General features: G+C 40.2%; 1 protein-coding gene across 9 annotated transcripts in view; it reads right to left on the bottom strand.

Annotated features, from left to right (window-relative positions):
• Positions 1-14,552, bottom strand: part of RPRD2 (regulation of nuclear pre-mRNA domain containing 2) — a 104,386-nt gene that overhangs the window by 19,337 nt on the left and 70,497 nt on the right. For all 9 annotated transcript variants that reach the window (XM_043576144.1, XM_043576149.1, XM_043576147.1 and 6 more), the window contains one exon: positions 12,245-12,420. In XM_043576144.1, coding sequence (XP_043432079.1) covers positions 12,245-12,420 — 176 coding nt within the window. The remainder of the gene's footprint in view (positions 1-12,244; positions 12,421-14,552) is intronic.

Here is a 14,552-nt window from a genome sequence, read left to right as displayed (position 1 = left end):
AATAAACTTTTGGGGGGGTGCCTGGGTGGCTTACTTGGTAATGTGTCTGACTTTGGTTCAGGTCATGATCTCACAGTTTGTGAGTTCGAGCCCCATGTCAGGCTCTGTGCTGACAGCTCAGAGCCTGGAGCCTGGAGCCTGTCTCGAATTCTGTGTCTCCCCCTCTCTCTGCCCTTCCCCCCCGCCCCATGCTGTCTGTCCTTCAAAAATAAACATTAAAAGGCGTTGGTGGTATAGTGGTGAGCATAGCTGCCTTACAAAAATAAATAAACATTAAAAAATTTAAAGAAAAAAGGAAACTTTTGATTTTATTATTATTTTTAAGTTTATTTTTATTTATTTTGAGAGAGAGATAGAGAGTAAGCATGAAAGGGGGAGAGAAAGAGAGAGAATACCAAGCAGGCTCCATGCTGTCAGCGCAGAGCCCAATGTGGGGCTCGAAAATCATGAACCATGAGATTATGACCTCAGACAAAGTCAAGAGTCAGATACTTAACCGAATGAGCCACCCAGGTGCCCCTAAACTTTTGATTTTAAAAGTTTTAGGTATAAAAAAATTACTATAAAGATTATACAGAGAGTTCCCAATTTTCCCTTTTACTAACCTCTAATATTAGTATGATACATTTGTCACAATTAATGAACTGATTTTGGTAATTATTATTAACTTAAGTCCATATACTTCATGTAGATATCCTCAATTTTTAAATGATTTTTTTAATGTTTATTTATTTTTGAGAGAGAGACAGAGCATGAGTGGGGGGACAGGGGAAGAGCAGAGAGAGGGGAGAGACAGACTCTGAAGCAGGCTCTAGGCCAGGAGCTGTCAGCAGGATGAGAGCCCAGGATGGGGCTTGAACTCACGAATCGTGAGATCATGACCCGAGCTGAAGCTGGATGCTTAACTGAATGAGCCACCCAGGCGCCCCTCCTCAGTGTTTATCTAATATCCTTTTCCTGTTCCAAGATCTATGCAGGATACTACAGTACATTTAGTAGTCATGTCTTCTTAGGCTTTTCTGTAAGTTTGTTAGATTTTCCTTGTTTTTGATGACCTTGACGGTTTTGAGGAGTATTGGTCAGGTATTTTGTAGACTGTCCCTCAAATAAGATTTGCCTGATGTTTTCCTTCTGATTAGACTGGGATTATAGGTTTTTGGGAGGAAGACCACAGAGGTAAAGCACTATTATCACCGTGTCATATCAAGGGTACATATAATCAATATGATGTGCCATTGTTGATGTTAACCTTTATCACCTGGCTTAAATTCTATTGCTCTAATTATCTTAATACCAATACCCTAAAAATGTCTGTCTTTTTCTTTTGTTAAGACTCTTGGACCATTAGATTGTGAGATCACTTTGGTAGATTGAACAAGAAACATTATTTCTTTGAGAGAGAGAGACAGAGAACGCAACCATGTGCATGTGCCTGTGTGCAAGCAAGGGAGGGGCAGAGGAAGAGGGAGAGAATCCTAAGCAGGCTCCACACCCAGTGTGGAGCCCAAGGTGCAGACGGGCCTCACAAACCATGAGATCATGACCTGAACCGAGATCAAGAGTCCGACGTTTAGCTGAGCCACCCAGGTGCCCCAAGGAGCATTATCTAAAAAAAATTTTTTAACGTTGATTTATTTTTGAGAGAGAGACAGAGTGCGAAGGGGGAGGAGCAGAGGGAGAGGGAGACACAGAATCCGAAGCAGGCTCCAGGCTCTGAGCTGTTAACACAGAACCTGATGCAGTGCAGGGCTTGAACTCACAAACTATGAGATCATGATTCGAGCCGCAGTCGGGCACCTGATCAACTGAGCCACCCAGGCGCCCCTTTAAAAAAAAAAAAAAAGAAATGGAACAGAAAAGAGTGTGCTAGAGTTGAGCTTTTGCTTCTGGATATACCTGAGTAGCCTGCAATGGAGCAGCGCTCCCACCAAGAACAACTAGGACAGCCAGACAGACACATGCATGCGCACACACACATTTCAGTGTGCTGGAGAGTGCTGAGAACACCAAACCTTAAGTACAAACCCCATCGCATGAATCTGTGAGAAAAGTCAAGCTGGCGTTCTGCAGCTGCCTTTTCTCTCAGGGTTCCGCTGATTTTGGCGAACCAGGCAAGAATTTGAGAACTCAGGCGAAAGGACAAGGCAGAGGGCCACTATTAAATATGAAGAAAAAAAGCAGAACTTTTAACAGTCTTGTTGATTTGTACACCTAAAAATTAAGAGACTTGAAAGGCCAAGATTCTGGTGAAAGAGAAGGGACAGAAATGGCTCAACAATATGCTGTTTTTTCCCCATTAAGATATTTGCTAAATTCTGAAGAAGAGGGAATTAAGAAGCCAAACAGAAAACTTTGAAAAGAGTAGTTTAACACAATCTCATGGTGGTGAGGAGACAAGGATTAGAGTTCAAATCCTGCAACAGAGAAGGGGCCCTAGTGATAACGTCAGCCTCTCAGTGGGGAAACTCTATGTCCTAGAAGCTGGGAAGAACCAGAAGATGACAAAGTTGTGCTCAAACTGCAATTCAGCCCAAGTCAGTTCAGTTTCAGACTGGATTAATACAATCAGTTCTCACAATACCCACCTAGTGAAGGACAGGGTTTATCCTCTCCGGAGAAAGAAAAGTCATCTAGAGACTATAAATACTTTCACATACAATGTTAGCACTCAACACAAAATTAGCCAGCATGCCAAGACATAGGACTAAATGACCTAAAAGAAAAAAAGACACTAGAAACAGACTCATAACAGGTGAAGCCAATATTGGAATTATCTGACCAAAACCAAATAGTTGTTTCACATGTTTGAGAAAATAGAGATAAATCCCATCTTGAACACTTTAGTCCAAAATCTGTTAGCTGTAGCTAAAGAGAGAGACTGGGTAGCCTAAAGTAAGATAATGGAGGCAAAATGGGAGAGGAGTACGTGTGCATGGCAAGAAGGCACTGCTTGGGATGCTGACGCCTAGCCAAGACACAGAGAAAGCTTTGGGCTTTGGGCTCAAAAAGGTAGATGAGGAGGGATAGATGTGCTGGAAGTCTGGCTACACACAGGGATGGATCAAGTGAGTGATTGTGTTGAAAATAAGGGGGATAAGGTTTTATATTGTTAGAAAAAACAATTATAGGGGCACCTCGGTGGCTCAGTCAATTAAGCATCCGACTTCAGCTCAGGTCATGATCTCATGGCTTGTGAGCATGAGCCCCGTGTTTGGGTCTGTGCTGACAGCTCAGAGCCTGGAGCCTGTTTCAGATTTTGTGTCTGCCCCTCTCTCTCCCCCTCCCATGCTCCCACTCTGTCTCTCAAAAATAAATAAACATGAAAAAAAAAAAAAACAGAAAGAAAGAAAAAGCAATTACAAATGAGGAAAGGGAGAACACTAGAATGAATCCTGTGGTGTTGGATTGGGATTGGAGAGAAAAATGTGAACTCATGGTTTCCAATATATATAGGCAGATACAGAAATTACATACAAACATTGATTTCCCACCTCTGTAGGAAATGGTCTGGAAGTTGTGATATCCCAACATCAGTGAGTACACCTAGTACTCAGATCTTGGTTTCTAAATAGTTTTTCATGAAAAGGAATGCAGGCTCCTTGGTAAATGACTGATTCCAGGGCCTGGCAGAAAATGCAAGATAGGGTGGAACACCTCATTCCAAAAGTAATGAAATGCTCAAAAAAATGATAGGGACATGTAAAAGAACACAGAAAGCAGCCTGAAAGGGGCTCCCACTGGCCAAATCTGGTTCAATTTGAACATCACAATAATTATTGGTAGTAATGAATTAAAACATTGAATAAATAAGAGTCTAAAAGTCCATAATGACTAAATACATGAATAAATTGAAGGTTTAATGATGAATAAGATATTTATTATATAGTTTCAAAATACCTCCCCATAAAACACTAATTATTACTTTCCCAGGGTTGTGGTAATAAAGTACCACAAATTAGATGGCTTAAAACAACAGAAATTTATTGTCTCCTAATTCTGGTAGGTAGAAGTCCAAAATCAAGCTGTCAGCAGGGCTATCCTTCCTTCAAGACTGGCCAGAATCCTTCCTTACCTTTTCCTTGCTTCTGGTGGTAGCCATCCACCCTTGATGCTCCTTGGCTTGCAGCTGCATCACTACAGTTATCTGTTTTGGTTGTCATATGATGTTCTCTGTGTGTTGTCTGTATCCAAATTTCCTTCTTATAAGGACGCAAGTTATATTGCATTAAGGCCCACCCTAATGACCTCAACTTAATTTGGTTATATCTGCAAAGACCCTATTTCTTTCTTTCTTTTTTAAAATTTTTTTCAATGTTTATTTATTTTTGAGAGAGAGGAAGACAGAGTGCAAGCAGGGGAGGGGCAGAAAGAGAAGGAGACACAGAATCTGAAGCAGGCTCCAGGCTCTGAGCTGTCAGCACAGAGCCCGACGTGGGGCTCGAACTCACAGAAGGTGAGATCATGACCTGAGCCAAAGTCGGATGCTCAACCGACTGAGCTACTCAGACGCCCCTAAACACCCTACTTCTAAGTAAGGTCACATTCATGTATACTAGGAATTAGGGCTTCAACATCTTTTTGGAGTACACAATTCGATCCATAGCAATTACCAAGTGAAAACTTTTCAATGGACAAGTCTGGAAGACACTACATTAACAAGATATCAAAAGAAATATAACAGGTAGTGCAAGACATCAAACTTGTGTGATGAGAAGAATACAATCAATTATGTGATATTCCTATTAAAGATGAGTAACATAAATCTGATCACACACAAAAAAATCACATAAATCCCAACGGGGAAAAATGAACTATTGGGACCTCATCAAAATAAAAGCATCTGCACAGCGAAAACAATCAGTGAGACTAAAAGGCAACTGATGGAATGGGAGAAGATATTTGCAAATGACATATCAGATAAAGGGTTAGTATCCAAAATCTATATAGAACTTAATCAAACTCAACACCCAAAGAACAAATAATCCAGTGAAGAAAATCGGCAAAAGACACTGAATAGACACTTCTCCAAAGAAGACATCCATTTGGCTAACAGACATATGAAAATATGTTCAACATCACTCATTATCAGGGAAATACACATTAAAATGACAATGAGATATCACCTAACACGTGTCAGAATGACTAACATGAACAACTCAGGCAACAACAGATGTTGGCGAGGATGCAGAGAAAGAGGATCTCTTTTGCACTGCTGGTGGGAATGCAAACTGGTGCAGCCACTCTGGAAAACAGTATGGAGGTTCCTCAAAAAGGTAAAAATAGAATTACTCTACGACCCAGCAATTGCACTACTGGGTATTTATCCAAAGGATACAGGTGTCCTATTTTGAAGGGGCACATGCACCCCAATGTTTATAGCAGCACTACTGACAACAGCCCAAGTGTGGAAAGAGCCCAAATGTCTATCAATGGATGAATGGATAAAGAAGATGTGGTATATATATATATATATATATATATATATATATATATATATATATACACACAATGGAGTATTACTCAGCAATCAAAAAGAATGAAATCTTGCCATGTGCAACTACGTGGATGGAACTGTAGGTTCCATTTTAAGTGAAATTAGAGAAAGACAAATATCATATGACTTCACTCATATGTGGAATTTAAGATTCAAAACAGATGAACATAAGGGAAGGGAAGCAAAAATAATATAAAAACAAGGAGGGGGACAAAACATAAGACTCTTAAATACAGAGAACAAACTGAGGGTTGCTGGAGGGGTTGTGGGTAGGGGGATGGGCTAAATGGTTAAGGGGCATTGAGGAAGACACTTGTTGGGATAAGGACTGGGTGTTACATATAGGGGATGAATCACTGGATTCTACTCCTGAAATCATTATTGCACTCTATGCTAATTAACTTGGATGTAAGTTAAAAATCAGTCAATCAATCTCAACTGGGGTACACTGTACAAAATATCTTGACTTATAATCTTCAAACATATTTAGAACATGAAAACCAAGGAAAAGAGAGAGGAATTGTTTTAGATCAAAGGAAAATAAAAATGCAATAAATGCAATATTATTCTGGACAGGATCTTTTGCCATAAAAACCGGTCATCTGAATAGGGTTTAAGTATTATATAATAATGGTATGTCAATGTATCAATTAATTTCCTGATTAAATGGCTATACTTTACATTTATAAAGAAGAATATAATTGTCTGGCAGGAAAACACAAATGAAAATATTTGGGGGTGATGGGACGTCACCAACTTAGTTTCAAATGATTCTCGAAAAAAAAATGTCTTCATAATGTACTTAAGATGTTTACAAGTATGAGAATGTTTCAAAATTTTAAACAGAATGAAAAACTGAAAGATAAAGATGAAGAAAAAAGATCACCAGAATTTTACCAGAAAATCAAATTCTCTCTAAAAAGAAATGGGGGGGGGGTGATGATGGGAGGAAAAAAAAATCAAATGGTGATTCTAGAACTGAACAAGTCAACTAAATAAAACTAATAGGTGGGTTTAACAACAGATAAGATTCAACAGAAGAGAATTAATGAATTAGAAGACTGGTTAATAGAAAATATCTAAAAGGAAGCACTAAAGAGAAAAAGGATGGAAAATACAGAAAGGAACATAAAAAAGCTCAGTGATGAGATCTAATATACATGTTAATAGAGCTCCAGAAGGAGAGGAGAGAGAACAGAATAGAAACAATACTTGAGCAGGTAACAGTCTAGAATTTCCCAAAGTCTGTGAAAAACATCAAGCAGTTTGCTATGGGGGTGTGACCCTCCAGAATCATATGTTGAAGTCCTAACCCTATACACCTCCACATGTGACATTATGTTAAAGTCTTTACAGAGGTAATTAAATTAAAATGAGGTCATTAGCATGGGCCCCAATCCTTATAGAAAGAGGAAATCTGGACACAGACACACACTCAGAAAAGACCATGTCGGGGCGCCTGGGTGGCGCAGTCGGTTAAGCGTCCGACTTCAGCCAGGTCACGATCTCACGGTCCGTGAGTTCGAGCCCCGCGTCAGGCTCTGGGCTGATGGCTCAGAGTCTGGAGCCTGTTTCCGATTCTGTGTCTCCCTCTCTCTCTGCCCCTCCCCCGTTCATGCTCTGTCTCTCTCTGTCCCAAAAATAAATAAACGTTGAAAAGAAAAGACCATGTGAAGAGATACTGGGAGAAAATGGCCATCTGAGCTGTGCTGACTGCTCAGAGCCTGGAGCCTGTGTCGGATTCTGTGCCTCCCTCTCTCTGACCCTCTTCCACTCATGCTGTCTCTCTCTTAAAAAATAAACATTTTTAGTATAAACTATATAAAATATATGTAAGTAAAATAGATAACAGCACAAAGGCCTGGGGGAAGGGAATCCTACTATTTTAAGGGTCTTACATTAAATATGAAACAATAGGATATTAATTTAAGATATAATAATAAGCTAATGTTAAATTAAGATAGTTAAGTTTAGGGGCGCCTGGGTGGCGCAGTCGGTTAAGCGTCCGACTTCAGCCAGGTCACGATCTCGCGGTCCGTGAGTTCGAGCCCCATGTCAGGCTCTGGGCTGATGGCTCAGAGCCTGGAGCCTGTTTCCGATTCTGTGTCTCCCTCTCTCTCTGCCCCTCCCCCATTCATGCTCTGTCTCTCTCTGTCCCAAAAATAAATAAACGTTGAAAAAAAAAAAATTAAAAAAAAAAAGATAATTAAGTTTAAGGAAATGTTAGGAATGTATATTGAATCCCTAGAGCAAACACTGAGAGAGTGAGAGGAAGATAGGGAGGAGAGAGGGAAGGAGGGAGAGAAAAATAAAGAAAAGAGAGAAAGTAAAAGAGATAAACTTAACCTTAAAAATCTCTGAGTAGGGGTGCCTGGGTGGCTCAGTTGGTTAAGTGTCCAACTGTGGCTCAGGTCATGATCTCATGGCTCGACCCCGCATCTGGCTCTATGCTGATAGCTCAGAGCCTAGGGCCTGCTTCAGATTCTGTGTCTCCCTCTCTGTCTGCCCCTCCCCTGTTCACATTCTCTCTCTCAAAAATAAATATTAAAAAAAAACCTTTTTAATTTTTTGAGTAAAAAAAAAGGTGTAACAAGGAAACAAAGGACAGACAACACAAAAAGAAAGTATCAAGATGGTAGACTTAAATTCAAGCATATCAATAAATGCAATAAACACTCCAATTAAGAGACAAAGATTATTAGATTGGATTGAAAACAACAATAAAACAAAAACAAGACCTAACTGTACACTGTTTTATTTTTTGGGGGGGCGCCTGGGTGGCTCAGTCGGTTCAGTGTCCAACTTCAGCTCAGGCCATGATCTCGCGGTTCATGAGTTTGAGCCCCGCGTCGGGCTCTGTACTGACAGCTCAGAGCCTGGAGCCTGCTTTGGATTCTGTGTCTCCCTCTCTCTCTGCCCCTCTCCTGCTCACATTCTGTCTCTCTCTCTCTCTCAAAAATAAATAAAGATTAAAAAAAATTTTTTTTAATACAAAGGTATAAACCAATAATTAGATACCTGGGAAAACATTTCTACAAATTTTTAGAAGACAGAAAGAGAATAGAAGAGTAAGAAAGAAGTGACGACTCAGGGGGAGAGAAAAATGAGGTCATGAGTACGCAGAGGGGGAAAGGAGCTGATCTGACTTGCAGAATCCCCGAGCAGCTTTTATGTAGGAAATGATGAGTACAGAAGGGTAGAGTGGGTAGTGGGGTTGAAATCAGGATAATTAATTAAGAGTGTGACCCCCCCAGAGCCTCAATACTACCTCCCTCGCAATCTCCATAGTCAGTAGCCAAGGCACTAGGCCTTGGGCAAAAACTGTGACCTCTCTAAAGAATGACAATTTCCTGGCAAAAAAAATTCCAACCTTCTGACACTTAGGGCAACTCTTGCCCTAAGTAACAGTCAACTCTTCACCTTCAGACTTTACTAGTTAAACCCATGAGTAAATAATCCCTATCTATGTAGAGAAAGCCTCTCAATTTTTTCATACCTCATTTTTTTTAAGTTCACTTACTTATTTTGAGAAGAGAGAGAGAGCATGAGCAGGGGAGGGGTAGAAAGAAGGAGAAAGAAGATCTCAAGCAGGCTCTGCACTGTCAGCATAAAGCCCAGAGGGGCTCGATCTCACGAACTGTGAGACCATGACCTGAGCTGAAACCAAGAGTCGGATGCTTAACCAACTGAGCCACCCAGGAGCCCCTTTAATACCTCATTCTTAAATATAAGTGGACAGAGATATTATCTGATTTTTGATAAAAGCTAAGATCATAAAAGAGAAAGGCCAAGATAGCTAGAGAGGAAACACCTTAAGATCTTCCAGAAAGCAGAACACAAAGATCAAGGTTGAGAAAACATGAGAACACAGAAGAGAAAGGAATTATCCCACAAATGAAGAACACCCATTTTTGACTAAAAGAACCCTTCAAACAACCCATAATGAATGAAAAACAAAACCTCATATATATATAAATCATTGTAAATGTTTCAGGACACTATGGATAGAGTCCCTGAAAGCTTCCAGACAGGAAAAAATAGTCCCCTACAAAGGGTCTTGCAAAGACTTCATACCACCCAAACTAATAATGTGAAAACAGAATAAAGGCATTTTGAGATCTAAGGACTCAGAAAAATTTATCTCTCACAAGCCTCCTTTTAGGGAAATGAACTGAGAGTGTGCTCCACCAAAACAGGACAGAAAACCAAAAAGAAAGATATGGAGGGACACTTGGGTGGCTTAGTTGGCCTGACTTCAGCTCAGGTGATGATCTCACAGTTCATGAGTTCAAGCCCTGCGTCAGGCTCTGTGCTGACAGCTGGGAGCCTGGAGCCTGCTTCAGATTCTGTGTCTCCCTCTGTCTCTGTCCCTCCCCTGCTCACACTCTCACTCTCTCTCTCTCTCTCTCTCTCAAAACTAAACATTAAAAAAAAAAGACATGGAATCTGTAAAATAAAGTGCTAAATATATAATCTATATATTATAAATCTATAATATAAACTGCTAAAATATAAGAGTATCAGTTAGAGAGTAGTCCTAGCATGACATCTAGACACTTAAAACTGGAGCAGGAGAACAGAAGTTCAGGTAGGGAAGTTTCTGGAGGAAAATGTGAATTGAGAATATTTGATGAGATAGAGAATTTAGAGAAAGACAGAAAAAAAGGCTATGAGATGGCAAACAATGCAAAAAAAAAATCCTAGGAAAAAATTAAAAATCTCTAATATAACCATAGCTACCACAAGACCTTAACGGTGAACAATGTTTACACAGTTGTACTGTTAAGCTTTGTTTGTATTAATTTTCAGCCCTTAGAGCAAGGAAGTAACAATTATGATTACAGAGTGAAATGTAAATATTACCAATGTTGACAGTGTAAAACTAAAGTTTACCGAAGTTGGAAAACTGAAGGCAAGGATGAAAACTAATGGGAAAGGAGAGGGAATAATTACCGCATTTTCAAAGTGGAGACTCTAGAGTTAGTGGTCAAAAACATTAAATATAGTACTACCATTTATGAAGGTAATCAACAGATTTCAAAGAGTTCTATACTAAAATCAACCACTCAGGCAACAACAGATGTTGGCGAGGATGCAGAGAAAGAGGATCTCTTTTGCACTGCTGCTGGGAATGCAAACTGGTGCAGCCACTCTGGAAAACAGTATGGAGGTTTCTCAAAAAATTAAAAAACAGAACTACCCTATGACCCAGCAATTGCACTACTATGTATTTATCCAAGAGATACAGGTGTGCTGTTTTGAAGGGGCACATGCACCCCAATGTTTACAGCAGCGCTATGGACAATAGCCCAAGTGTGGAAAGAGCCCAAATGTCCATCAGTGGATGAATGGATAAAGAAGATGTGGTATATATATACAATGGAGTATTAACTCGGCAATCATAAAGAATGAAATCTTTCTAAAAAAAATTTTTTTTAAATGTGTATTTATTTTTGAGAGAGACAGAGACGGAAGCGAGTGGGTTAGGGGCAGAGAGAGAGGGAGACACAGAATCTGAAGCAGGCTCCAGGCTCTGTGCTGACAGCTCAGAGCCTGACGAGGGGCTCGAACTCACGAGTTGTGAGATCATGACCTGAGCCGAAGTCGGACACTCAACAGACTGAGCCATCCAGGCGCCCCATACTTGGCAATCACAAAGAATGAAATCTTGCCATTGCCAACTACAAGGATGGAACTAGAGGATATGATGCTAAGCGAAATCAGTCAGTCAGAGAAAGACAAGTATCATATGACTTCACTCGTATGTGGAATTTAAGATTCAAAACAGATGAACATAAGGGAAGGGAGGCAAAAATTATATCAACAAGGGAGGGGGACAAAACATAAGAGACTCATAAATATGGAGAACAAACAGGGTTGCTGGAGGGGTTGTGGATGGGTGGATGGGCTAAATAGGTAAGGGGCATTAAGGAAGACATTTGTTGGGATGAGCACTGGGTGTTACACATAGGGGATGAATCACTGGAATCTACTCCTGAAATCATTATTGTGCTCTATGCTAACTGGGATGTAAATTAAAAAATAAAAATAAATAAAAAATAAAAAATTAAATATAAGGGTTCTATAATGTTGGGAGAAGGAGGAAGGGGCATATAAGTGAAAGCCTCATTTGTCATACCAAGAAGTTAACAGATATTTCTTAAATAGGATAACTCAAGAAAGAACAATATAGGCATATTATTCAGAAATATGAAGGTAAATGTCAAAGAATATTAGCTAATGAGATAAAAGGGATTGCTTCTAGTAAGTGGGACTGGTGGGATCTACTCTACTGTATGCTTTTATAACCATATAGATCAATTAAAACTATTTAAAAAAAATAAGTATAAAACAGATAGGTTCTTTCAGAGGTCACTAGTAACAGAATGTCTCCATCCAGTTTTGTGGTGAAACAAGAAAGTGTATATACTTCTGCCCAATTCTATATCCTGAAACAGTAGCTTGGCACATGCCCTTTAAAATGCTAAAACATAAGGCTTCATAGAAAAGCTCAACGGTCAGGGTATCTGTGAACTTTAGTGTCAGAAAGAACCAGGTCTTAATTTAGACGCTTCCACTTGCTGGCTCTATCACTTTGTACAAGGGTCACTCTTCTTCTTTAAAAGTAACTTCTTCATTCATGAACTGGAGGAAATAATGTTTACCCCTGGAGTTAGAGAACCCTTATAGTTAACAGTCGCTGATTTATAGTAAGCAATTGATACATGTTTAGCTTTAATTATTACTTACATTGGCCACCACTTTTACTTCTTTGTACTGTGCTTCATAGAAAATTCCAGCATTTTCCAGTGCTTCTGTTAGTGAGGGCCCATTTTTCACCTGCTTATCTAGACCATTCACAAATTCCTCGAGCTTGGAACTTGCCTCTTCAAATTCTTTGGAGAACTTCTTTCCCCCTGTCTTATCTAAAATAACAGAGGAAGTATTCATTACAGGATAAAACAGAAAACGTAAAAAAATTTAATCTTTTGAAGAAAACCCCTCTTTACATAACTTGTGAACCTCTTCTTGCTGTGTTAGTATGCAATATTCTTAGTCTTAGTTTCACCTTAAAGGAGCTTCTCCAAATCACAAAACCCACAAAACATATTATTAAAACAATTCATGTGAACCTGCTAGAGTGCAACCAAGAGTGTATCATGAAGGCTCCTGTAATTAAGGTGAAAAAAAGAAAGTTCAGCTAAAAGGAAATGTGTTGACTGTTTTTCTTCAAAAATTGGATGCTGAGGGGCGCCTGGGTGGCGCAGTCGGTTGGGCGTCTGACTTCAGCCAGGTCACGATCTCGCGGTCCGTGAGTTCGAGCCCCGCGTCGGGCTCTGGGCTGATGGCTCGGAGCCTGGAGCCTGTTTCTGATTCTGTGTCTCCCTCTCTCTCTGCCCCTCCCCCGTTCATGCTCTGTCTCTCTCTGTCCCAAAAATAAATAAACGTTGAAAAAAAAAAAATTAAAAAAATTGGATGCTGAGCTGCTAATTAGGAGTATCAGGATGAAGCTCGATTCTGTTCTTCACTTACATTCACTATGGAATGTGAGAAAATGGACGTTCGGAAAGGTAAAGATGAAGACTGAAGATATATCACAGTAAAAATTCTTCCTTCCTACCTGAAGATCCCTGATAATTTGTTATCAGCAGAGTACAAATCACGAATTGTTTTTTCAATAATAGTGATAGTACAAAATGTTACTTACTCTCCTAACTATCCCCATCTTTCCCAGTGACTACCAGAACATGGCTTCAGATGTGGGTACAAATTTTGACTTTGCTTTTTATCAGCTGTATAACTTGTGCAAGTTATAATCAGTGTTCAGTTACAACCTGAAGCCTCAGATTTCTCGTGTACAAAATGGAAGTTTTTAGTATGCTTCTGGGTTGTTGTGAGTACTAAATTAGGTAACGACTGTTAGATTTAAAGTATGGTGCAAAGGGGTGCCTGTGTGGCTCAGTCAGTTAAGCGTCCACCTTCAGCTCACATCACAATCTCATGGTTAGTTAGTGAGTTCAAGCCCCATGTCAGGCTCTGTGCTGACAGGTCAGAGCCTGGAGCCTGCTTCGGATTCTGTGTCTCCCTCTCCCTCCGCCCCTCCCCCACTTGTGCTCTGTCTCTCAAAACTAAATAAATGTTAAAAAAAAAAAAAAGTTTTTAAAGTATGGTTCAAGAACAAAACAGGTGCCAAAATGAATAGTTGGCAGCCATTTACTCATGATTTCAAAAATATTTATCAAATGCCTATTATGTAGCAGGCATTACTCTAGGTACTAGGATACTGCATGAACAAATAAGGATAATTTCTACCTTCACGAGATTTACATTCTAACACTTTTTTTTTTTAAGTTTGTTTATTTTGAGAGAGAGAGAAAGTGTGAGTTGGGAAGGGGCAGAGAGAGAGGGAGAAAGAGAAAATCCCAAGCAGGCTCCGTGCTGTCAGCTCAGAGCCTGATGTGGGGGTTTGAACTCACGAACCATGAGATCATGACCTGAACCAAACTCAGACACTTAACTGACTGAGACACCCACGCAATCCTCTAGTACATTATTAATTTATTATTTATAATTTACAACCCAAGGAAAAGAGACCAACTAACTAGATGTTATGGGGCACTACACTGACCTTACTAAAGAACATACCCAGGGGTACCTGGGTGGCTCAGTCAACTGAGCATCTGACTCTTCAGTTTGGCTCAGGTCATGATCCCAAGGTTGTAGTATCAAATCCCGTGTCGGGCTCTGTGCTGAACGTGAAGCCTGCTCAAAATTCTCTCCCTCCCTGGGGTGCCTGGGTGGCTCAGTCGGTTAAGTGTTCGACTTCAGCTCAGGTCATGATCTAACGGTCCGTGAGTTCAAGCCCCTTGTCGGACTCTGTGAGGTCCGTTCAGAGCCTGGAGCCTGCTTCGGATTCTGTGTCTCCCTCTCTCTCTGCCCTTCCCCCACTCATGCTATGTCTCTATCGAAAAATGAATAAACGTTAAAAAAGAAAAATTAAGAATATTCTCTCCCTCCTTCCCTCTGTCCCTCTCCCCAGCTCATGCTTCCTCTCTGC

Source organism: Prionailurus bengalensis, chromosome C1 (genome assembly GCF_016509475.1).
Source record: "Prionailurus bengalensis isolate Pbe53 chromosome C1, Fcat_Pben_1.1_paternal_pri, whole genome shotgun sequence".
NCBI lineage: Eukaryota > Metazoa > Chordata > Mammalia > Carnivora > Felidae > Prionailurus > Prionailurus bengalensis.
The sequence above is the reverse complement of the archived record's forward strand: the minus strand, read 5'-3'. Positions and strand labels throughout refer to the sequence as shown.